This window comes from Sinocyclocheilus grahami, unplaced genomic scaffold (assembly GCF_001515645.1).
Source record: "Sinocyclocheilus grahami isolate Dianchi unplaced genomic scaffold, SAMN03320097.WGS_v1.1 scaffold340.1, whole genome shotgun sequence".
NCBI classification, from domain to species: Eukaryota; Metazoa; Chordata; class Actinopteri; order Cypriniformes; family Cyprinidae; genus Sinocyclocheilus; species Sinocyclocheilus grahami.
In genome coordinates, this window is record NW_015505519.1 from 1,206,569 (window position 1) to 1,233,022 (window position 26,454).

At 37.2% G+C, this 26,454-nt stretch overlaps 3 protein-coding genes across 3 annotated transcripts in view; all 3 read left to right on the forward strand.

Moving 5' to 3' along the window:
- LOC107603077 (opsin-5-like) overlaps positions 1–8,130 on the forward strand; it is an 11,385-nt gene extending 3,255 nt beyond the window's left edge. Inside the window, exons 4-5 of the mRNA XM_016295773.1 lie at positions 4,738–5,069; positions 7,468–8,130. Of these exons, the coding sequence (XP_016151259.1) occupies positions 4,738–5,069; positions 7,468–7,776 (641 nt within the window). The 3' untranslated portion in view covers positions 7,777–8,130. The remainder of the gene's footprint in view (positions 1–4,737; positions 5,070–7,467) is intronic.
- A 6,199-nt stretch (positions 8,131–14,329) lies between these two features.
- Positions 14,330–21,704, forward strand: LOC107603078 (opsin-5-like). Its single transcript, XM_016295774.1, has 4 exons — positions 14,330–14,399; positions 17,473–17,766; positions 19,574–19,899; positions 21,327–21,704. The coding sequence occupies exons 1-4, from the start codon at positions 14,330–14,332 to the stop codon at positions 21,702–21,704; spliced, it is 1,068 nt and encodes a 355-aa protein (XP_016151260.1).
- A 1,262-nt stretch (positions 21,705–22,966) lies between these two features.
- On the forward strand, positions 22,967–25,367 carry LOC107603079 (opsin-5-like). The gene is made up of 3 exons (XM_016295775.1): positions 22,967–23,009; positions 23,263–23,588; positions 24,990–25,367. The coding sequence occupies exons 1-3, from the start codon at positions 22,967–22,969 to the stop codon at positions 25,365–25,367; spliced, it is 747 nt and encodes a 248-aa protein (XP_016151261.1).
- The last annotated feature ends 1,087 nt before the right edge of the window (positions 25,368–26,454 follow it).

Genomic DNA, 26,454 nt, shown 5'->3' on the forward strand with positions numbered 1-26,454 from the left:
AGCAAAACAGCAAGACTTATTTGACATCAAAACAAAAATTTAAAAAATGCTGTCTAATCACTCTTGTGGTACTTGTGTTTTATTAGATGCAGCACAACCGTTTTTCTGTGGCTTTATAGGTAATATTTTCACGTACACAATTTAGCAAAATCAGAAAATATTGTGTCTAATATATACCACAATATTACCTTTTATTATTGAATTGTTGTAAATAAATATCACATTTGCAACTGGTCAGTGTTCAAAAAATGCTGGGAAATCATTTCATGTAGCCCTACAAGAGTGATTACTGATAAACTGTCTGAAAAAAAGAAAGTAAAATTTTAGAGAAGAAAAAAATCACCCACTGACTTTCAAAGCTGCTATATAATAACGACTTTCTACTTCGATGACCTTGATAGAAATGTAGTGGAGTGAAAAGTACAATATTTGTCTTTCAAATGTAGTGAAGTTAAAGTTATAAGTTCCCAGAAAAAATAATACTCAAGTAAAGTACTGATACTCAAAAAGTGTACTTAAGTACAATACTCAAGTAAATGTACTTAGTTACTGTCCGCCTCAACTTACATTAGACTGTGTACATAAAATCTGTGATTTTCATATGCAAGGGATTGGCAGACATTGGCACACTGTTATCACTAGTAGACACCATTGTTCGCCTTGTCCATCATTTCATCGCAACATGCTAGGACCAGCTTGGACCAGCTAATGACCACCACACACGCTCAAAACCAGCTTGTTCAATAGCTATCATCTTTAACCAGGTATCCTGAATGTATTAACTAAATGTTACCTATGATATTAATGATTGCTCGATGACGTCTTATCTCAGAATGGATTTGATACTAAACAAGCTGCAACTCATTAGAAATCGTACCAACTAGATGCAGAATGCACAGTTCAATTTAGGAAATATCAGTAGTTGACATTGGTGACATGACTGATTAGAAATGACCAAGCAATGCTTTCATACAATGTTCAAAAGTCTTGCAATCCAGAGTTTTAGTCATTATTTCAATCGGTCAGTATAAGCCTCAAGTACAGATTAATCACTCATTAAATTACGTAAAATAATCGATCAAGCCTCTGTCCCAGGTTGCATTCAGATTAACCAGAAGTGTTATTAAATCTAGATGGAGATTATGTCATTGACGCAGTATATTATGCTTTTCACCATTATTAGCAGCCATGTACAGAAAGAAATTTCAAAGTCAAAAAGCCATGGAAACCAAAGTCTCTTTTTTATTGCCACTGAGACAAGTTACTTCCACATAAACTCAGGTATTTTAGCCTAGCAGGTGATGAAAGCCACTACACACGTTAATGAATCACTTGTATAATTGGAGATGAACTCAGCAACCAGCACTACTGCATACAAATACAGTCACATCAAGTTCTAAAGAATGCGCTTCTCATCTTCAAGGCTTCACTCGACATATACAGGTGCATCTCAATAGATTAGAATGTCATGGAAAAGTTCATTTATTTCAGTAATTCAACTCAAATTGTGAAACTCGTGTATTAAATAAATTCAATGCACACAGACTGAAGTAGTTTAAGTCTTTGGTTCTTTTAATTGTGATGATTTTGGCTCACATTTAACAAAAACCCACCAATTCACTATCTCAACCAATTAGATTACTTCATAAGACCAATAAAATAAAATTTTTAGTGAATTGTTGGCCTTCGGGAAAGTAGGTTCATTTACTGTACATGTACTCAATACTTGGTAGGGGCTCCTTTTGCTTTAATTACTGCCTCAATTCGGCGTGGCATGGAGGTGATCAGTTTGTGGCACTGCTGAGGTGGTATGGAAGCCCAACAACATCTAATTTATTGAGATGCACCTGTACGTTCACTGGGCCTCATTCATGAAAAATTCTTAAATATAGGAGTAAATTCTGAGCAATTTGTGCGTAAAACGGACCTTCCCGAAAACTCTCCTCCGAATTCACAAACACTTCCCAGGTTTCTTTGACAGTGGCCTTCAGCTCATCTGCATTTTTTGGTCTCTTGTTTCTCATTTTCCTCTTGACAATACCCCATAGATTCTCTATGGGGTTCAGGTCTGGTGAGTTTGCTGGCCAGTCAAGCACACCAACACCATGGTCATTTAACCAACTTTTGGTGCTTTTGGCAGTGTGGGCAGGTGCCAAATCCTGCTGGAAAATGAAATCAGCATCTTCAAAAAGCTGGTCAGCAGAAGGAAGCATGAAGTGCTCCAAAATTTCTTGGTAAACGGGTGCAGTGACGTTGGTTTTCAAAAAACACAATGGACCAACACCAGCAGATGACATTGCACCCCAAATCATCACAGACTGTGGAAACTTAACACTGGACTTCAAGCAACTTGGGCTATGAGCTTCTCCACCCTTCCTCCAGACTCTAGGACCTTGGTTTCCAAATGAAATACAAAACTTGCTCTCATCTGAAAAGAGGACTTTGGACCACTGGGCAACAGTCCAGTTCTTCTTTTCCTTAGCCCAGGTAAGATGCCTCTGATGTTGTCTGTGGTTCAGGAGTGGCTTAACAAGAGGAATACGACAACTGTAGCCAAATTCCTTGACACGTCTGTGTGTGGTGGCTCTTGATGCCTTGACCCCAGCCTCAGTCCATTCCTTGTGAAGTTCACTCAAATTCTTGAATTGATTTTGCTTGACAATCCTCATAAGGCTGCTGTTCTCTCGGTTGGTTGTGCATCTTTTTCTTCTACACTTTTTCCTTCCACTCAACTTTGTTAACATGCTTGGATACAGCACTCTGTGAACAGCCAGCTTCTTTGGCAATGCATGTTTGTGGCTTACCCTCCTTGTGAAGGGTGTCAATGATTGTCTTCTGGACAACTGTCAGATCAGCAGTCTTCCCCATGATTGTGTAGCCTAGTGAACCAAACTGAGAGACCATTTTGAAGGCTCAGGAAACCTTTGCAGGTGTTTTGAGTTGATTAGCTGATTGGCATGTCACCATATTCTAATTTGTTGAGATAGTGAATTGGTGGGCTTTTGTTAAATGTGAGCCAAAATCATCACAATTAAAAGAACCAAAGACTTAAACTACTTCAGTCTGTGTCTATTGAATTTATTTAATAGACGAGTTTCACAATTTGAGTTGAATTACTGAAATAAATTAACTTTTCCACAATATTCACAACATCTAATTTATTGAGATGCACCTGTACGTTCACTGGGCCTCATTCATGAAAAATTCTTAAATATAGGAGTAAATTCTGAGCAATTTGTGCGTAAAACGGACCTTCCCGAAAACTCTCCTCCGAATTCACAAACACTTCTTACACATCAGATTTGATCATTAAACATGTGTATGTTAATGAATTCCAATCATTCGTAAATAGGGCGCTCGTGCATGCTCATTCACAATTAGCATAATCCCCGCCTATGAATTACAGCTAGGTAAATTGCATGTCCAGGAACGCAGTGGAATATTCTGGTCTACTTTCTCAAGTTTGGCTCCAGTATATTGCATAAATGCAAAAAACACTAATAGGCCCTATGCCTAACAATACATATTCAATAACGTGTGTCCACCAAAGCGTTTTTAGCCATCTGAAAAACTGTCAGGCACTCTTCTTAAAACGGCCACATCAAAAAATATTTTAACAGTAATTTAAATAAAATGATTTGAATTCGATTTAAAGTTAGTCAAATAAAATAATTAACAACAACAACAACAAAAAGATTATTTTAGCCATTTAAAATAGAAATTTCTCACCATTTACCAGGCTGCCGTGTTGAATTTACATCCACCTGTACAGGCCTGCGTAATGCATGTGCCTCCTGACGTAAGCACGCTGGCACGCTATATGAGAAGTCCTGCGTTTAAACTATGTGTATGTGTGCATGCTAAAAGAATCGCTTGGACATCAATACATCAAAAAATATTTTAACAGTAATTTAAATAAAAACCTTTTCGTTGTATTGCGATGTTCATCAAAGTGAAACATCATCAACAAACAAAACAGAACAAAATGTAAGACGGAGACTCGGTTCTGTCCATCAGTTGCTGATTGGATGGAAACAGATTTATACGCTCTTGCAGTAAACAGTAATTTTCAATAGGTATTTACATGTATTCAAATTGATAACAGACTATATAAACTTTCCAGAAAAGGTTTCTTGTCTAAATAGGCTACTTGCATCGAATTCTGTCCTTCTCGAACTTTTGTGCATTTACAGTACCGTACAACACACGCTCAGCCAACAGAATGGCCCATTTTAGGAGTGGTTGAGAAAATATTGCATGATTTATCATCCAGAATGAGTTTTTGAAATGTTCTAAAGTACCTGTATGTAGACTCTAATTTTTAATTGGTCATTAATTTGTACCCAACCCGTAACTGCTTATTTGCTCTCGAAACACAAGGAACATCTATCCATTAAATCTTTAATGATGCATGAGACAAGCATAATGATGGTTCATCTGATATTTGAGGGATCTATTTAAACCCAATTGTTTTCCAATTAGACAGCTTTTCTTTTCATTTTCAAATTACCAACCTGTTAATTGCCTTCACATTGCCTCTCCAATTTACAGAGAAACTCTAAATATGGAAAAATAGGTTATTGGCAGTGGGAATTACTTGAGGATTCTTCAGATGTCTTTCTACGCATGGCTAAACTCTATTTCTAAACCTCTACATGTTTGATAAAAACTCTAAAGAATGAGCTTTCCCCTATGAAGAACAGCATCAAATAACTTTTTCTTATCTCTCTGTTCCAGGTAGCAAGTTTCAAAGAAAAACTATCAGTATAATGATCGGTGTGATCTGGCTGTATTCTCTGCTCTGGGCATTGTTTCCTTTTCTGGGATGGGGAGGATATGGGCCGGAACCCTACGGTTTGGCCTGCTCTGTGGACTGGACCGGGTACCAGCACTCCTTAAATGGCTCTTCGTTCATTATGGCTTTGGCCATCCTGTGCACCCTGATCCCATGTGCGGTCATCCTGTTCTCCTACACTGGCATCGCCTGGAAGCTCCACAAGGCCTATCAGTCCATCCAGACCAATGATAACCTTCCCAACTCTGGGGCCGTTGAGAGGAAAGTCACCCTGGTAAGGGATATCCGAAATTGCACACAAAAATGTTAAGAGCTTTCTTGAAATTGCCAGGCTCCAATCTGACTGGCCAGCTTCACACAATTTCCGAGCTCTGGGATGTAATGTACAAGCTTTTATAAGACCACTGGAAAATAAAGTCAAGTTTGCAATGATATAAGGTATCAGGGCTGGACTGGGACAAAAAATCGGCCCTGGCATTTTTTGGTCCAGGCGGCCCACCACCACTTCGATATATACAGTAGCTTGGAGTCAGTGTATATATATATATATATATATATATACACTGACTCCAAGCTACTGTATATATCGAAGTGGTGGTGGGCCGCCTGGACCAAAAAATGCCAGGGCCGATTTTTTGTCCCAGTCCAGCCCTGATACCTTATATCATTGCAAACTTGACTTTATTTTCCAGTGGTCTTATAAAAGCTTGTACATTACATCCCAGAGCTCGGAAATTGTGTGAAGCTGGCCAGTCAGATTGGAGCCTGGCAATTTCAAGAAAGCTCTTAACATTTTTGTGTGCAATTTCGGATATCCCTTACCAGGGTGACTTTCCTCTCAACGGCCCCAGAGTTGGGAAGGTTATCATTGGTCTGGATGGACTGATAGGCCTTGTGGAGCTTCCAGGCGATGCCAGTGAGCAAAATACTTCATAGCTCCGTCTATAGCGCATTGTGGTTGGATGTTTACACTGTCAATACAGGAGACAAACCAATGGGCCACTGGCTGATCGCTATCCGTGCGTGAAGGTCCTCGGCAAAAAAACTACATTCTGTCGGCCCCTTAAATGCGTCTGCCCGAATACTAATCCAGCCCTGGGTATCATTCATCTCCATAGCACAAATGGTGTGGGACAAGTTACGCATCAAAATTTAAAGGGTTTGTTCAAATTTCTAACACCAATTATGCTCACATTTACCGTTTTTTGTCAAAATCTAGTCATTTAAATAGGAAACCATACAATCTGTTAAATCTACGTAGGGGCAAAATTCTGCAAGTTGGTCACAGATTTGCCATAATGGCCAAGACTTAACAGAAAACTACTTGGTTTTAAAATGTGAGCTGTTGACAATAGACAATAGACATTTTTGTCAGCGAAATTTAGTCAAAATAGCCTTAATATTACCTTTAGTGAGCATAGCTATCAAATATTTGATTTCTGAAGTTTTCAGATTTTCAAATTTCCTTCTAGTTGACAGTATGTACACTAAAATTATGGCTAGGGTTTTTAAAAATTTGGACAAGTTTGATGTTTCTCAACCAGCTTTGTATTATTACAGTGTCGTGGTATATGTAAATGACCATTTGTATTTTTTCTCCAGCTAACATGGAGAAAGACAAAACAAAACTGGTTGAAAATCAGCAAATTTGGCTTTTAAGTTTTTAACAACATGCAGGGTCACAGTACGTGCAAACCCTGGAGCGTTCACACATCTGCAGGAAGCTTAACAGTATTTCCTGCTACAGTGACACACCCCAGCTCCACCTTCTGCCCACAACAGTGTTTTTTCTTTTTCTTTTGTTTTCTCAGTTGATTTCAGGTCTACATTTTTTTTTTTAAGTTTTTTTTCTATTCGATGCCCAGATTATAGAAGGGAGTGAAATGGGTAAAGGTCAAGCTCCATCCAGTCCTTAAAGGTCACTAATGAATGTAAAGGATTTCCAAGAAATAGCCTTGTCATTTTCCAGGAATTTGCATCTAAAGCTTCATAGTGTATTGTCGGGTCTTTCCCTCCTGGAGCTAAGATCAAAATGGTAATCAGGTATTTCTGCAATCTTTTCACTGGATCTGAATCTTAAGCACAGCCTTTGTTGTTCATAAACCTTAATTAGTAAATGGTTCATGTAGAGCATCACTTTAAATTAATGTATTAGTGCCCTTTCCCCCAGACTACAACAGCAGTAGCGTGTCCAACATGAATCACTTTTAAAGGAATAGTTCAGTCAAAAACGTACTCACCCTCAGGCCATCTAAGATGTAGATGAGTTTGTTTCTTCATCATAACAGATTTTAATAAATAAAGCATTATATCACTTGCTCACCAGTGGATCCTCTGCAGTGAATGGGTGCCGTCAGAATGAGAGTTCAAACTGCTGTTAAAAACATCACAATCATCCACAAGCAATCCACACAACAGTGATACTGTGGGTATAGAGGACTCACATTTTACAAGTTTGAAGACAGCTTTTCACTTCACAAGATATTAATTGATGGACTGGAGTGATGTGGATTTTTTTGTGGATTACTGTGATGTTTTTATCAGCTGTTTGGTCTTTCATTTTGACGGCACCCATTTTTATTCTGTTCAAATGAAGAAATAATCTCATCTACATCTTAGATGCAAATTCCTTTAACTGCTTTGTGCTTTCAGTTTTTTCTTGTGTGTTTCAGATGGGCATCCTGATCAGTGCCGGCTTTATTGTATCCTGGACGCCCTACGTGTTCATCAGTCTCTGGACCATGTTTAACTCTGATGGCAAAGACAGTGTGGCGCCCATTGTCAGCTTGCTACCCTGCCTCTTTGCAAAATGCTCAACGGTGTACAACCCCTTAGTCTACTATGTTTTCCGCAAATCTTTCCGCAGAGAGCTTCGGCAAATCCGGATGTATTGTTGCTGGGATGCTGTGAGCAAAATGACACTCTGTATAGGAACAGAAAGCTCAGAGGAAACTAGCAGGGCACAAGAGACAGCAGAGTGAACACACACTAAATAAAAAGAAAAAGGTTGCCGGATGGTTTGCAATATGGAACCGCTTGGACTCGGTGTGCTATGGCATTTTATAAGAGCATCAAGTCTGTGTCTGCAGCAGCCTACAGTAGTGCACTACTGCATGAACATGGGACACGGAATAAAGTAATTAGCAGAGGAAATTTTTGGAAACATTTCATAAAGATTCATATTTTGATGCCAGTGAAACAAGCAGCACTTTAGCTTCAGATATTCACTGTCCCAGTCAAATGCTGCCTGTTTGAACAATGTCTTATTCTTTTCTCCTTTTACCTTATCTTTTACTGCTGCCTAACCTTTTAGCTTTCGGCAGATTATTGTGAGATCAGAGCTATTGTAATCTTTATAAAAGATAAATGCTTTATAAGAAGATAGAATGGTTGTTCGATTGATCAATCGCAAGGAAGATTTTTTTGTGTGTTTCTTTCAGTTTTCCATTGAACCTTGTTTTTCATTAAAGGGATAGTTCACCCAAAAATGAAAATTACCCCATGATTTACTCACCTTCAAGCCATCCTAGGTGTAAATGACATTCTTCTTTCAGACGTATACAATCGGAGTCATATTAAAAAAAACATCCTGGCTCTTCCAAGGTTTATAATCCAAAAAAGTCCAAAAGTCCAAAATATTTAACCAATCCACACCGGTCACGAATTAGTAGTACAAAACAATAATTTGTAAAGAAAAATGTCAGAGGATTTCAATATAAGCCAAGAGGACACTGGTTTTCCTTTGCTGTAAACAGAACTTGTTTCTCGCGAGACTAGCATATTCTCACCGGAATTTTCATTTTTGGGTTAACTAACCCTTTAAAATCATTTTTCACACTGACTGTTTCTTGTATTTTCCTCCTGCGTTCTTTATTCTGCAATAATTGTTGTGAATCTTTCTTTAATAGTACTACTTATGCACATGTAATGCATCCAAAGCTGTAATAACCAGTGAAAGGGGCTGATCATCAGATGAGGTACACAGATTGAAAGAAGGATCCTGTTAATGGCTGTTAATGCATGACTCCTTCAAGACAAACACCCCATTGAGACTTTGATCAAAAAGTCACGGTCATATGTCAAGCTATAGGGCACAGATGCTAAACTTGTTGTTAGACAGAATACTTCAAAAACTAATAAAGCCGCATTAGGTGTTCCTTCAACTACAGTATGATCACTTTTAATACAGGCTTGGAAACATTTAGTCATTTCATTATTTGTGCTACTTTGCAATTGCCTTTTATGTACATGTATGTTATTGTTTTAGTACCACACAGTCACAAATATTAAAAATAAAATCACATTTAAAAAAGATGACATTTTTAAAAAAAAAATTTTGGTCGTTGGCTCTTCCCCAACCATAACTATTTAAAAAACCACTGCAGAGTAACTCTCTGTGGGATTTCTGAGTTGTCGGCAGGAGTGTTTTATTGAATTAGGGAGCAGATCAAAGTGAAGAGGGCTGACCAGGACACATCCCAGCAGCTTTCCATTCCCATCCTTACTTTACTATCCTCAGAGAAGCACAAATGGACGTTGGACGTAGGTTAATGTCTGGACATATAATTTTGCTCAGTTTCCTCAAAGTGTAAAGCGTCTCTGATGGCATGCTATGTCAAAGCAATAATTGGCTTGAAGGGCTGCGTTTCTTCGCTAAGGAACAAACTGTGACGTCATCAGTAAGCAGAAAGAAATCAGTTTGTTCATGTGAACAAGTGTGTAATTTCTCACCAATCAGAATTACAGGAATAATTGTTGAGCCATTTATACTGAGTGCAACCATTACAGCACATGCTCCCATCCACATTGTATGCATACAGTGATAAATACAGCATAGCCAATTTGCATTGGCAATAATGCTAATAACATTCATCTGAGCCCCGTGAAACTTTCAGACCTTTAAATCACTTTCTTGGAGGGAAAGGTGACAGATCCATGATCTAATAGGATTTCCCAGAGAGCTTCATCACAAGGAAAGGCACCAGCCATTGAGTGCTTCAGTGGTTTACTCCTGATCTGATTACTCAAACCACAGTTGGAACCAAACTAACACATTAAAGGGTTAATTCACCCAAAAAAATAAAAATTCTGTCAATAATTACTCACCCTCATGTCGTTTGAAACCCGTAAAACCTTTGTTCATCTTCAGAACACAAATCAAGATATTTTTGATAAAATCCAGCAGCTTTCTAAACCTGCATAGACAGTAAGGGTCCTACCATGATCAAGGTCCAGAAACGTAGTAAGGACATCATCAAAATGGTCCATGTGACATCAGTGGTTTAACCGTAATTTTATGAAGCTACGAGAATACTTTTTGTGCGCAAAGAAAACAAAACAACAACTTTATTCAGCGATTTCTTCTCTTTCTGGACAGTCCTCCGCCATTATCGACACATGCGACACAATATCGACACGTGGTGCTGCTGACGTAGAACACGCATGCACTGCACCTTGTTCACCAGATGAGGAAAGCAATGCGCATACGTCAATAATGGCGGAGGACTGTCCCGGAAGAGAAGAAATCGTTGAATAAAGTCATTATTTTTGTTTTCTTTGCACACAAAAAGTATTTTCGTAGCCTCATAAAATTACGCTTGATCCACTGAAATCACATGGACCATTTTAATGATATCCTTACTAAGTTTCTGTGCCTTGATCGTGGTAGGACCCTTGCTGTCCATGGAGGGAATTTGTGTTCCAAAGATGAACGAAGGTCTTAAGGTTTTGGATTGACATTAGGGTGGATTATCCATGGATGAACTATCCCTTTAAGTGATTAGTCAAATATAGTCAAGGGTGGTCATTTCTATAACAACAACAACAAATTAAATGAAGCCTGGATCAAATTTGAATTGATGACATCTGCCCCCTTATAGGGATAGTTCACCCAAAAACGAAAATTCTGTCTCAAGATGTTCCAAACCTTGAGCACAAAAGAAGATATTTTGAAGATTGTTGGTAACCAAACAGTTACCGGTGGCCATTAAAGAGATAGTTCACTCAAAAATGAAAATTCTGTCATTAATTACTCACCCTCATGTCGTTTCAAACCCGTAAGACCTTCATTCATCTTCGGAACACAAATTAAGATATTTTTGATGGAATCTGAGAGCTGTCTGACCCTGCATAGACAGCAACGCAACTGAAATGTTACAAGAGAAGTTCAGAAATGTAGCAAGGAGGTAAAATAATCCATGTGACATCAGGGGTTAAGCCGCAATTATACAAAGCTACGAGAATACTTTTTGTGTGCAAAAGAAAAAAATAACGATTTTATTCAACAATTAGTCTCCTCTGCATCACCCTGTAGAGCCATTTTGGAGAATATCCGCTGGACGTAAACAACGTATGCTGTTCTGTGTCAGCTGCGTTACGCCGGATCTGTTTCCTATGTTGTTTTGATTTGATCTGAACGAAAACAGCGTATCCATGTGACACAGAACAGCATATGCTGTTTACGTCCAGCGGATATTCTCCAAAATGGCGCTACAGGGTGACGCCGAGGAGATGAATTGTTGAATAAAGTCGTTATTTTTTTCTTTTGCGCACAAAAAGTATTCTCGTAGCTTCATAAAATTACGGTTGAACCCCTGATGTCACATGGATTATTTTACAGATCTCCTTGCTATGTTTCTGGACTTGGGAACATTTCAGTTGTGTTGCTGTCTATGCAGGGTCTGACAGCTCTCAGATTCCATCAAAAATATTTTAATTTGTGTTCTGAAGATGAAGGAAGGTCTTATGGGTTTGAAACGACATGAGGGTGAGTAATTAATGACAGAATTTTCATTTTTGGGTGAACTAACCCTTTAACTTCCATAGTATTTTCCCATACTATATTCCTAACTATTCCTTTAAATTGAATTCCAGGGGCTTTTTTATAGATCTTATGCGTCATAGAAACAAATGCGCAGCCATCTTTAGATTTTTGTCTCTGAACTCCTGTTTTTGCATGGCTACAGCTATATCACTGTTAAAGAGTAATTAACAAGTGAAGTGGATTTACTTAATGAAATAACCAAAGATATAATGAGCAATTGTAATGTTCAAAGCAGATGTCATAACAAATGTCAGTAGATTGTATTCTTACGACTTTACCTTCACCCTGAAGAAATACAAACGGAGGACAGAAAACAACAAGCACAGCGCTAAAAAGGTGCGAAGCTACATAAGCTCCATAAGGGGCGACGTTTCTAGTCTTTTTATGCATGCACCCCCATTCATGTAAATTCTTAAATGTATTAATTTAATGCATTTATAATAACAAGAGACTATAAAACTGACTAAAATGACATATGCAGCATATGTCCACGCCTATTTTCAACTTTTTATTTTTTATTTTTAAAAGTTTTCCAAATTACCACACATAAACAGATATGTTGCATACTTGCATAACACCAGATGTAAGATGCTAAATCCAGTTAATTAGTAAGCTACTGTTTCCACTAATGAATTCAGAGTTAAGAGTTATGAATAATTCAAAGTTATTGATCAAAAGTAAATGAGTCATGCAAATGTGTTATGAAGGAAAAACTAAAATAATAATATGCAAAGGAGATTTTTAGATGTCCTTTGAGGAGGTAGTGTCCACAGCAATAGGACTGCATAAGTGAAGACACAGAAAGGTTGAAATCCATCAACGCATACAACTGGTAGCCTACAGAAATGAGAAGTGTAATTGAAGAAAAAGTTCACCCCAAAATTTTTAATTTGCAGAAATTTCCTCACCCTTAGGCCATCCAAGATGTAAAAGAGTTTGTTTCTTCATCTGACCAGATTTGGAGAAATTTAGCATTACATCAATTGCTCCCCAATGAACCCTCTACAGTGAATGGGTGCCGTCAGAATGAAAGGCCAAACTGACAAAAACATCACAATAATCCACAAGGAATCCACACTACTCCAGTCGATCAATGAACATCTTGTGAAAAGCTGCATATTTGTAAGAAGCCAGTTTATCATGAAGATGTTTTTCAAACCATTGCTTCCAGTTAAAATACAAGTCCATAATCCATAATGTTGCATAATATTGCTGTTGTGTTTGTAATAAACAAATCCATCATCAGAAATCAGTTTCATTCAGATAGCACCCATTCACTGCAGAGGGTCCACTGGTGAGCAAGTGTAATGTTGTAGATGTAATGTTAAATGTCTTCAAATCTGTTCTGAACATACAAACTCATCTACATCTTGGATGGCCTGAGGGTGAGTATTTTTTCAGAAAGTTAAATTTTTGAGCGAAGTATTCCGTTAACCACAGTACACCCACAGGTCTCTGCTACACAAGAGCCAGCAAAAGAAATAAACATGAGATTGCAAATAAAAAACATAGCTTTAATTGTGAACTGTGCTCAAAATTTTCCTCAAAGCATTGTGCTGTTATTGCATAATTTGTGTCATTCCTGCTGTGCACACAAACCAAATGTGCTGAAACTCTCAGATATCTCAATCTCAGAATAACATATAATTGCCTTGGTGCCCTATACTTTAAATGGCTCCAGAGTTGATTATTCATTTTTTACTTTAGGATGAAAGTCCCAGTTTGTTTAATTAAATGTAAAAAAAAAAACTTCGAAAAAAAAAAATTTGTAGCTTGCTAATTGTATTTGATTTAATTGCCCAAATGCAAAGAAGAATCAACTACTTATTTATTTCTGTGTTTTCTGTAATCAAGTGTGTTTTGTGAGGATGCATGATTGCAATTTATGGCTATTGTACAGTGACAGTAATGCACTTGTATGAGATATGACTTTGATTCTCCAAAACAAACAGAATAACAGTAGTTATAGACCTCTCTCTCTCTCTCTCTCCCTCTATATATATATATATATATATATATATAATTATGTATATATAATTGTTTTATTTTAATTTAAATAAAACATTGTAAATAAACCACAGCAATATTTTGTTCTCCTTTATTATTTTTCCAGTTGCACTCAAAAAATATAAAAATCTATCTATCTATCTATCCATCCATCCATCCATCCATCATCTATCCATCCATCCATCCCTCCATCCCTCCATCCATCCATCCATCCACCCACCCACCCATCCATCCATCCACCCATCCATCCATCCATCCATCCATCTATCTATCTATCTATCTATCTATCTATCTATCCTTACGCGGGACTTAAGTGTGGTCCTCCTCCTTTTGAGGACTTTAATGAAGAGGACCCTTGTAGAGATGTAGTATCAGACGCTGGATTGAGGGCGTTCAGTGAGCACCAGTAACCTCTGGCGAGTTCTTCTGTTATTGAGCAAAAACAGCGGCATCGCTTCATTTTCTCGGTATGTTGTTGAGGTGGGGGCTTCATTTAATCGCGTTCTTTATCTCTGTTGGACATCAGATGTTTCTGACACCGGACAGCAGTGTGGATCGTCTAGCTATAGCTTCTTGTTTCAGTGGAATTTCGCAGCGCATATATTTTCTGTAACTTTTTCCAAATCGCACCGATCCATGTCGAGCGCGATTCTATCCGGCAATTAACATCTCGTCCCGCTGAAGAACACATCTCACTTGTTCACATGGATATTTATTCCTCTAAACTATCACCTGCTGTGGATTATGGAGTTGGTGCGTTCCTGCTGCTCATCGGTAAGATTGCGTTACTGGATCTCCAACTTTTTTGGTAACCGTTTCTGGCGCGTACTAGTGAGTCTGTGTGTGTCCAGACGGATTAATTAAACTTCTTACCTAATGACTCAAAAGGGGTAGTTATTCTGAAAACGCAGTGTTTGGTACGTTTTATTTAGGAGAAACCGGGGCTATTAATTTACACCAATAAAACAATTTTTGTGGGTTAAATCAGGTAGAAATAGTTCTTTAAGGTAATAATAGCAGGTTACCACTTTTTACAGTGTAAACCTCCAAAATTATCCTTTTGGGGTATGCATGTAAACAACCAAACCAACAAAAAAACAGCAATCACGTGATATTTTTGTATGTGAAATTTACTTGCAACAATAGATTGGAGTAAAAAAGTTTGCATGCTCTCATTCTCTCCCATCCTTTGTTGATAAGAACAAGAACTCTTATTTGTTTTCCTCCAATAATTGATAGAAATCAATGATTTGTTTCATTCACTCTTTTAATATTCATATAGAGAGAGTCAAGTTACTGTTTATATTTTAATGGCCGTTTCCATTGTGACAACATGCTCACTATATATGGTGTGTTCAATTAGCTTTCTTTTTTCTGGGTAATAATGGTTGGTCACTGGCTTTTTGTTAGTGCTAAGATATTAAAATATGTGTCTATGACTTCTTTCATTCTCTCCCATCCTTTGTCACTCATTTAGTATTTATATAGAGAATTCAAAAGTTGTGTCATGGATTTCGAGATACAGTAATATAAGTATATGTAATCGTACAGAGACCAGGCTTATTTGAACTGATCAGTAGGTTTAACTGTGAACAATGCAGTTGTGTCAGAGGCAAGTGAAAATGATGTTTGTCTGAGGACAGAGTAATCATCCATGTCATTACTCCAAGGATGAAGAGACTGATGGGTCTCTATCATCTTTGCAAAACCAGTCTTGACTTTCTCTTCTCAAAGATGAAGCATAACCTCCGAGACCTCCAGGTCACCAGAGCAGACTGTATATATCAAGTCTTTTTTCAGTATTCTATGCAGAGTCCAATTTTCTATTAGAAAATCGTGTTGTAAATGGCACAGTGAGACATATACGCAGAAATCTGGAGCAGATCTGTTTTCTGGTGCAGTGAGATCCTATAGAATCACATGTAATGCTTTCAAATGTATGAATACAGATGGCTTGTATTAGATGTAATCCACATATCCATCAGTCAACGTTGAAGAATAAAAGATTTCACTGGCACAGCACAGATCAATCCTGACAATGCTAGGAACATTCAGCCACGTTAGCTCATACAGTATGTGGGGTTAGAACTGAAACCAAGCTAAAACTTGCTTAGGACTTATTGGAAATTTCTCATGAGTTTGTACAGGATGTGGGTTTTACATTTAAATTAGAACATCAGTCAGTACTGTATGATGCGGTAATAGATTTTTATTTATTTATTATTTTTATTTAAATAAGCATAAAAATACGACTATGATTGACAAATAGTTAATCTTTTTAAATGTAGTCAGAAATGAACATTTGATTTTTATCACATTACAGTAATAAGAATCAGTGAGGATGCAATGCAAAAAAATAAAAATCTAAAATATTTTTTACAATTATTTAAGATTAAAATTCCATTAGGCTATATAAAACATGTTCCGTGGTTATGTGACATTCACCCCATTAGACCTTCATTGATTGTTGTGTAAAACATGTTCTAAGTTGTCCTTATAACGTCAACTGTAGTGTGACGCTAGTAACTCCAAGGACATGGGTTAAATTCCTGAATGCATGAAGTGATTAATATATGCATACTGTATGTCTTGAATGCAATATAATTGCTTTTAGATAAAACGCCTGCCAAATTCATACAGTAAATGTAAGTCCACAGTTATTATATACTGCTAAAAATGCAGTTTAAAGCTCCAGTTTGGTTATGAATGGACCAGTGTAAACTGGTGATAAAGCATCTCGACAGCTCTGTGTAACTACACATGGCTGAAGGGCAAAACAAGAAGGTTATAGAGGAGGCAAGATGACACAGGTTACTGAGATAAAAGTGAGGCTGAGACACAAAGTAAGGACACAAGAGACTGTTTGACGATGGGGTTACATAAGATTACATGAAGAATTTGTCTTTGGGATTTGATCTGAACTTTTGCTCCAAACAAAACACTATATAATAAGATCTGTAGGTTAAAAGGAGACTAGCAAAGCCAGGAATGTGGGATATGGACTGATAAAATGAACCTTGAATGCAATGCATTTTACTTTGGATAAAAGTGTCGGCCAAATGCATAAGATAAATGCAGTGCACAATATGCATTAATATAAAACAATAAAAAATCCAAGTAAAATTCATATATAGATATAATACAGCATCTTGCATTTTCTCAGCAAATATGGAAGAATGTGTAAGTGATAGAGATGGATATAGTCAGCCAGTCATGATCACAAAATCAAAACACAGTATGTCATATATTTTCTGTCAAAATAAATAAATGGAAATTACATTTTAATGTAATACATGGATTAAGTTTAAATTATTTTAATGTGTGAGAATAAAGCGATTATAATACATGGCAAGACAAGCTGGAATGCTTGACAAAATATTTGAGCATATAGTGCAGCAGCTGACCAGTCAGAATCGAGAATTACCGATATAATTAGTGTTATACAAAGCGGGATGGTTAATAGCTACAATGTGCACATGCATTATCTTTCAAAAGTGTAGGGTCAGTAATAAGCGTTTCTTTTATTTCCACTTTCCACTTGTAGTACATTTAAGTGTACTAGTGTATGAAAGAAGGGTTTATGTGTACTACAAGTGGTAACTAAATACATTTCTAAAATACAGAGATAGTATGTTAAAAGCACATTTTAGTTCATATTCATGTTGTCCCAAAATAGCACAGTTGAGTACACTTAGATGATCTTAAGTTTTTCTTAAGAGGCACTAGAGAATAATTTTTACTATATTTAGTTCAAAATTAGTGTGTGAAAATAGAGCATTTTAAGTACATTACGGAAGTGCGTTTTTCATCTGGGTATGTATTTCTTCTTTTTGTCTTTCACATGCAGCAATTCTTTCCATTGTGGGGAATTTGATGGTTCTTGTGATGGCATACAAGCGGTCAAACCACATGAAGCCCCCTGAGTATTTGAGTGTAAATCTTGCTGTGACAGATCTGGGAGCAGCCGTCACCATGTACCCGCTGGCTGTAGCCTCAGCTTGGAACCACCATTGGATAGGAGGAGACATCACCTGTGTGTACTACGGCCTGATGGGATTTTTCTTTGGAGCAGCTAGCATGATGACCCTGACAATTATGGCTATTGTTCGATTCATTGTATCTTTATCGCTCCAGTCACCCAGTGAGTTCCCCTGGGCTCTATCTGTGGACCTATTTTTATTCAGACTCCTGCATTGATTTCTAATGAGTGGTACAGCCTCAGAGCTCCTGAGAGTTCAATTATCTTTTCTTACCATGTCAAAGTTCTGTTGAGAATGGCAATGGTGAACATTTCAGAGGTACAGACGTTTGTCTGATGCATGTTATCAGCTACAAAAATAAAAAACTAATCTAAAAACCTTAAAACAACTGTAAAAAGGATGATTTTAACAGCTTTGCACCTCAAATAATACACAATTTTAACTGAAAAATTAAGTCAGGTGCTTTTATAAAATGATGAGCTTCACATTTCTGCTCTAATCATAATCAGTTTTGTGGTAATCAATATTATGCCACAAATGCTGTTGATTGAGCTAATCTTGTACTAAACACAGAATATTCATTTGACCATACTTTTTAAATGGAATTGATAACGCTGAGACCCCAAACAGAACATTATCAATTTATTAAATGTATATAATACAGCCAATCATTTCTGATTAATTCCACTATAACATAACAAAGCAAGGTTTCTGTAATGATTTGACAGAGGGAGTGATCTGGTTTCAGCTCTGTAAGAGGTCATGTTCTCACTGAGAGCTGCTAGGGAGCTCTGTTACAGAAGATAGTTGTCATTTACACACAAACTCAACATGACAGTTCAGTAAAGCTAACTTAATAGAGTTTTTTGGCTGTCTCATGCTGGGCGACAAACACTGAATTATTGAAATGAAACTTGGCATGGGAATAACTGCTGTGGAGGGAAACAAATAGATTTCTTGTTTGTTCTTATTGCTAGACAAATGCTAATAAAGAGCTGGAAGAGATACCAACCCAGAATAACTCATTAAGTAGGCCCGTTAAATTAAACAACCACCCAGAAAACCCTAGAAAACATCCAGCAACCCACTGCCAATCACATGGAATGTCCTAACAACAATCTAGAAACCACATAGCATTGCCTAACAACCAACCGGAACACTTCACAGTCGCATCACAGTGGCTAATTTTGCATGAGCAAGCACTACTCATGTTTTCATAAAATGAAACAATCTATTATTCATGTTTGCATTTAGTGCCAGATGTCAGATTCAGCTTATTTGTGTATCTGTAATCTGGAAAAGCACACCTACAATGTGCTACAAAGGAAGTTTTAGGGTTTTGAAATTACTCCACTACAAAGATAAATATCTCTACAATAAAATTATCTAGAGTATCTATCAATAGAAATAAATAAATAAACAAACAAACAAAATAAAATAAAATAACAAGGAAAGACAAATATTCTCTGTTCTTTTAAAATAAAATAATTTGTTGTGGATCATCTGACCAAATGTGATCAAATCAAAAATATATGCTTGAGCATGAAAGTTATTGTTAAAACATGAAATTAAATGAAATGAAACAGTTATTGTTAAGTTATTTCTGCTTTAACTTTATTTTATACTTTTGTAAGTATTCATGTTTCGGACTTTCAAGCCACAGTCAGCCCACATGGTTCCATTCATTTGCTCCATTTTTGGAAACAAGAACAAAAGTATGGCACTTCATAAGCAAATTGCACATTTTGACAGCCACTAGCAGCAGGCATTCACGATACAAAAAGCAGCTCATAAATCAGATAGGAGGTGAAAATTGTCATACAAAACTAGATTATGTTAAATTATTCTTAAAGGAAGATAATAAAATGCTAAATATAAAATAAAAATAAAAGAGCAACATATAAAAACTGCTTATGCATTCAGATCCCCTTTATTTCAACTTTAACTGTCTGTTTTTTTTTTCCATAGAAGAGAAAATCAGCAAAAGGTACGCAAAGATCCTTGTGGTGACCACATGGCTGTACGCGCTGCTCTGGGCTATTTTTCCTTTGATTGGCTGGGGAAAATATGGCCCGGAGCCCTTTGGCCTGTCCTGTACTCTGGCCTGGAGAGACATGAAGGAACAGAGCCAGTCTTTTGTCATCACCATCTTCTTCATGAACCTCATCCTCCCAGCCATCATCATCATCTCGTGCTACTCTGCTATTGCTCTGAAACTATACATTACCTACAAGTTTATGGACGACAGCAACCACATCCCCAACATGATAAAGATGCAGCGGCGGCTCATGGTGGTGAGTCTGTTTGAGTTAATGTTCGCACCAGCTACACTGCTGTTATGAAATAAGATCTGTACATTATGTGCTTACCTGAACGTGATCTGAAACTCAAGAGCATCAGAGGCTTTCTAGCTGACGGCTTTATCCTCAATAACTCATACAAGACGTGTACAAAACAGCAAGACAGATGCAGATGCAATTATCCGAGTTACTAGTTATGTTTAGGTCACAGTGGCCAGGCATCAATTAGATACTTCTTTAAATATTAAAAAACATGTTTGCATATGAAATATTTAATCTTGATGTTTAAAACCTTGATGTTTTGTGGAACACACAAGATGTTTCGTACAAGATGTTTTCCAGGGTTTAGTGCATGCATTCAAACTTACTGCCTTAAACAAAAAGCTGCTTAAATCATTTCAGTTATTTAAATTATGCAAATTACGCAAAACATCAGAACACTGGAAAAACAATTTGCAAATAAAGAAGAGAAGAATCCGAATCAAGAGAATCCAACTCATCACTTCCAGGGAATCTGGCACTAATAAAGAAGCAAAAATGGAAGTTGAGGGAGTTTTGGGAAGAAACGGTCAATCGCCTGAGCAAATTATTTAGTCACATGATTTGCTGAGACACTGTTTTAATGCACACGTATGAATTTACGTGTGTTTCCAATGCTAGTTGCCAAAGCAGCGTTTCTCATTTACATGTAAAGTTGATGTACTAAAATAACTAAAATTGAATAAACAAAAAAATTAAAAACAGAGATATATTCAACAAGCTAAAAAACACACAAAATTATATGTATATATATATATAGAGAGAGAGAGAGAGAGAGAGAGAGAGAGAGAGAGCGAGAGAGAGAGAAGCTTCACATTATCTGAAGGTTGTTTAAAGACAGCGATGCATTCAGCATTCATATTGTGCATTGTCAATGTATTCACAAAGAGACTGCGTGACACAAAACAGCCACGTTGTTTTTGATGGTCATTATGTTTTTCCCTAACTTGCTTCCTAATCTTAATGTCTAACAAACCTGCACTGTAAAAAAATATCATATATGTAATGGTGAAAGACTATGGTAAAATCCTGTTAATTGGTGTACAGTAAGTTCCCGTACTCTATGATCTAATGGGGTATTTCATGTAATTTTACAGTAAAATATTGTTAGGCCAACATTTGTTTCTTCATGGGAACAGATTTGGAGAAATTGCTTCACTTGCTCACCAATGGATCCTCTGCAGTGAATGGGTGCCGTCAGAATAAGAGTCCAAACAGCTGATAAAAACATCACATTAATCTACAAGTAATCCACATGCCTCCAGTCCATCAATTAACATGAAGCAAAAAGCTGCGTATTTCTAGTTTTACATATGTATAGAGCATACAAACATCATCTGCCCCCAAAACAGATCTGAACGTGTTATTCTTTGCTTTTACAGATCGCTGTGTTGATCAGCATTGGGTTTGTCGGCTGCTGGGCGCCTTACGGCATCGTCAGCCTGTGGTCCTTCTACCGGCCCGGTGACTCGATCCCTCCTGAGGTCAGCATGTTACCTTGTCTGTTCGCCAAGTCATCCACTGTATACAACCCGCTCATCTACTATATCTTCAGCAAGACCTTTAAACAAGAAGTCAACCGCCTCTGCGGGAGATCCAACATCTGCTGTACATCTGATGCCAAAAACGGCCCGGAGAATGCCATCTACCTAGTGTGCGATGCAAACAAGTCCAAAGCTGGAGCAGAGGAACAATCAATAGAGAAGAGCAGGGAGAATGAGACTCAACTGATCAGTAGGACCTGTGATTTGCACTCTTAAGAGTGAATCGGTACAGAACACTGATAGTTGAAACTTTTGAGCTATTTTTGCCCGGTTGAAGGCACATGGAGTGGTCCATGGACTCTTGAATGAACCTTTCATTCCACAAGCTTCAATGCCACTCCATATCATCACATTGTATGGCATAGTGCATTGCTGTGTAACATTATCAGTGAGGTGTTTAGGTGTTATCTTTCATTATAAAAAAAGGGCATTTCGCTGACACATTCATTGCACTGTTTCAGCATTCTAATACACTCAAATACATGATCTTTATTCAAACAGATCGCCAAAAAATGAAAATTCTGCAAAACCCATATGACTTTCTTTCTCCCGTGGAACTCAAATAGAGATATTGTGCATCAGTTTAAGCTTATGCTTTTATTAGGTGCATGGTGATTTATACTCCTAAACTTCTCAACAGCCAAAAAACACAATTAAAGTATAATAAAACTAGTCCATATGGCCCATGTGGTATATATTTCAAGTCTTCAAGTTATATGATAGCTTTGTGGGAGGCACAAAGTGAAATTTAAAATTTGGTAAGCTTGTCAAAACTGATTTTTTTTTATTTTATATAAAGAGCTGGAAGAGATACCAACCCAGAATAACTCATTAAGTAGGCCCGTTAAATTAAACAACCACCCAGAAAACCCTAGAAAACATCCAGCAACCCACTGCCAATCACATGGAATGTCCTAACAACAATCTAGAAACCACATAGCATTGCCTAACAACCAACCGGAACACTTCACAGTCGCATCACAGTGGCTAATTTTGCATGAGCAAGCACTACTCATGTTTTCATAAAATGAAACAATCTATTATTCATGTTTGCATTTAGTGCCAGATGTCAGATTCAGCTTATTTGTGTATCTGTAATCTGGAAAAGCACACCTACAATGTGCTACAAAGGAAGTTTTAGGGTTTTGAAATTACTCCACTACAAAGATAAATATCTCTACAATAAAATTATCTAGAGTATCTATCAATAGAAATAAATAAATAAACAAACAAACAAAATAAAATAAAATAACAAGGAAAGACAAATATTCTCTGTTCTTTTAAAATAAAATAATTTGTTGTGGATCATCTGACCAAATGTGATCAAATCAAAAATATATGCTTGAGCATGAAAGTTATTGTTAAAACATGAAATTAAATGAAATGAAACAGTTATTGTTAAGTTATTTCTGCTTTAACTTTATTTTATACTTTTGTAAGTATTCATGTTTCGGACTTTCAAGCCACAGTCAGCCCACATGGTTCCATTCATTTGCTCCATTTTTGGAAACAAGAACAAAAGTATGGCACTTCATAAGCAAATTGCACATTTTGACAGCCACTAGCAGCAGGCATTCACGATACAAAAAGCAGCTCATAAATCAGATAGGAGGTGAAAATTGTCATACAAAACTAGATTATGTTAAATTATTCTTAAAGGAAGATAATAAAATGCTAAATATAAAATAAAAATAAAAGAGCAACATATAAAAACTGCTTATGCATTCAGATCCCCTTTATTTCAACTTTAACTGTCTGTTTTTTTTTTCCATAGAAGAGAAAATCAGCAAAAGGTACGCAAAGATCCTTGTGGTGACCACATGGCTGTACGCGCTGCTCTGGGCTATTTTTCCTTTGATTGGCTGGGGAAAATACGGTCCGGAGTCCTTTGGCCTGTCTTGTACTCTGGCCTGGAAGGACATGAAGGAACAGAGCCAGTCTTTTGTCATCACCATCTTCTTCATGAACCTCATCCTCCCAGCCATCATCATCATCTCGTGCTACTCTGCTATTGCTCTGAAACTATACATTACCTACAAGTTTATGGACGACAGCAACCACATCCCCAACATGATAAAGATGCAGCGGCGGCTCATGGTGGTGAGTCTGTTTGAGTTAATGTTCGCACCAGCTACACTGCTGTTATGAAATAAGATCTGTACATTATGTGCTTACCTGAACGTGATCTGAAACTCAAGAGCATCAGAGGCTTTCTAGCTGACGGCTTTATCCTCAATAACTCATACAAGACGTGTACAAAACAGCAAGACAGATGCAGATGCAATTATCCGAGTTACTAGTTATGTTTAGGTCACAGTGGCCAGGCATCAATTAGATACTTCTTTAAATATTAAAAAACATGTTTGCATATGAAATATTTAATCTTGATGTTTAAAACCTTGATGTTTTGTGGAACACACAAGATGTTTCGTACAAGATGTTTTCCAGGGTTTAGTGCATGCATTCAAACTTACTGCCTTAAACAAAAAGCTGCTTAAATCATTTCAGTTATTTAAATTATGCAAATTACGCAAAACATCAGAACACTGGAAAAACAATTTGCAAATAAAGAAGAGAAGAATCCGAATCAAGAGAATCCAACTCATCACTTCCAGGGAATCTGGCACTAATAAAGAAGCAAAAATGGAAGTTGAGGGAGTTTTGGGAAGAAACGGTCAATCGCCTGAGCAAATTATTTAGTCACATGATTTGCTGAGACACTGTTTTAATGCACACGTATGAATTTACGTGTGTTTCCAATGCTAGTTGCCAAAGCAGCGTTTCTCATTTACATGTAAAGTTGATGTACTAAAATAACTAAAATTGAATAAACAAAAAAATTAAAAACAGAGATATATTCAACAAGCTAAAAAACACACAAAATTATATGTATATATATATATATATATAGAGCGAGAGAGAGAGAAGCTTCACATTATCTGAAGGTTGTTTAAAGACAGCGATGCATTCAGCATTCATATTGTGCATTGTCAATGGATTCACAAAGAGACTGCGTGACACAAAACAGCCACGTTGTTTTTGATGGTCATTATGTTTTTCCCTAACTTGCTTCCTAATCTTAATGTCTAACAAACCTGCACTGTAAAAAAATATCATATATGTAATGGTGAAAGACTATGGTAAAATCCTGTTAATTGGTGTACAGTAAGTTCCCGTACTCTATGATCTAATGGGGTATTTCATGTAATTTTACAGTAAAATATTGTTAGGCCAACATTTGTTTCTTCATGGGAACAGATTTGGAGAAATTGCTTCACTTGCTCACCAATGGATCCTCTGCAGTGAATGGGTGCCGTCAGAATAAGAGTCCAAACAGCTGATAAAAACATCACATTAATCTACAAGTAATCCACATGCCTCCAGTCCATCAATTAACATGAAGCAAAAAGCTGCGTATTTCTAGTTTTACATATGTATAGAGCATACAAACATCATCTGCCCCCAAAACAGATCTGAACGTGTTATTCTTTGCTTTTACAGATCGCTGTGTTGATCAGCATTGGGTTTGTCGGCTGCTGGGCGCCTTACGGCATCGTCAGCCTGTGGTCCTTCTACCGGCCCGGTGACTCGATCCCTCCTGAGGTCAGCATGTTACCTTGTCTGTTCGCCAAGTCATCCACTGTATACAACCCGCTCATCTACTATATCTTCAGCAAGACCTTTAAACAAGAAGTCAACCGCCTCTGCGGGAGATCCAACATCTGCTGTACATCTGATGCCAAAAACGGCCCGGAGAATGCCATCTACCTAGTGTGCGATGCAAACAAGTCCAAAGCTGGAGCAGAGGAACAATCAATAGAGAAGAGCAGGGAGAATGAGACTCAACTGATCAGTAGGACCTGTGATTTGCACTCTTAAGAGTGAATCGGTACAGAACACTGATAGTGGAAACTTTTGAGCTATTTTTGCCCGGTTGAAGGCACATGGAGTGGTCCATGGACTCTTGAATGAACCTTTCATTCCACAAGCTTCAATGCCACTCCATATCATCACATTGTATGGCATAGTGCATTGCTGTGTAACATTATCAGTGAGGTGTTTAGGTGTTATCTTTCATTATAAAAAAAGGGCATTTCGCTGACACATTCATTGCACTGTTTCAGCATTCTAATACACTCAAATACATGATCTTTATTCAAACAGATCGCCAAAAAATGAAAATTCTGCAAAACCCATATGTTGTTTTAATGGATCGTTCCTGTTAGAGCTCAGGCTCAAAATCAGGCACAAACATTTAAATTATTTACAATTTAAGTTTACAGGGTGAGTATGAAATCAAAGAGCTAAAATAAGCCTTTGCTCAAAGAGAAATTGACTGTTAGCTTTCATGAGGATGTTCAATTTTGATAAGAGCTGTAACTGCTGTAGGCTACTTTTTGACAATTTTATATAGTATTATAAACCCAATTTCTGTAATATTATTAAACAGGATGAAATGTTTGAGAGTGAGGCTGACAACTTTTTTTGAGCAATGTTTCCCATTGAGAATGGGTAACTAATTTCTATCTAAATACTTTAGATGGGTCGTGGGCCCTTTGTCTCACCTGGTTGCCTGTTGACGGCAACATTTCCCAAAGTTGCACGGGAACATTGCTCAAAAAGTTGCCCTGTGTATCATCAGCCTGACACAAACCAACCAATAGGCTACCACAAAATATCAAACATCCCATCTATTGCTAATACATATGCTGTGAAGTTCTCCTGCCAAAAATGATGCCACTTTCTGTAGAAATGTACCATTCATAATTTTATTTTTTTTAAGATTGTACAAAAGACGTACAGGATGGAAACTAATAAAACACCCTAAATTGCTAGGTTAAAGAAAACATAAAAAATATCGTAGGCTACCATTTCATCACAACACCCTCACAAACAAATGTTTGTATTCATGTCACTACAGCAAAAGGTTGTTTTTTTTTTCTTTCACTGATGACAAATACCAGTA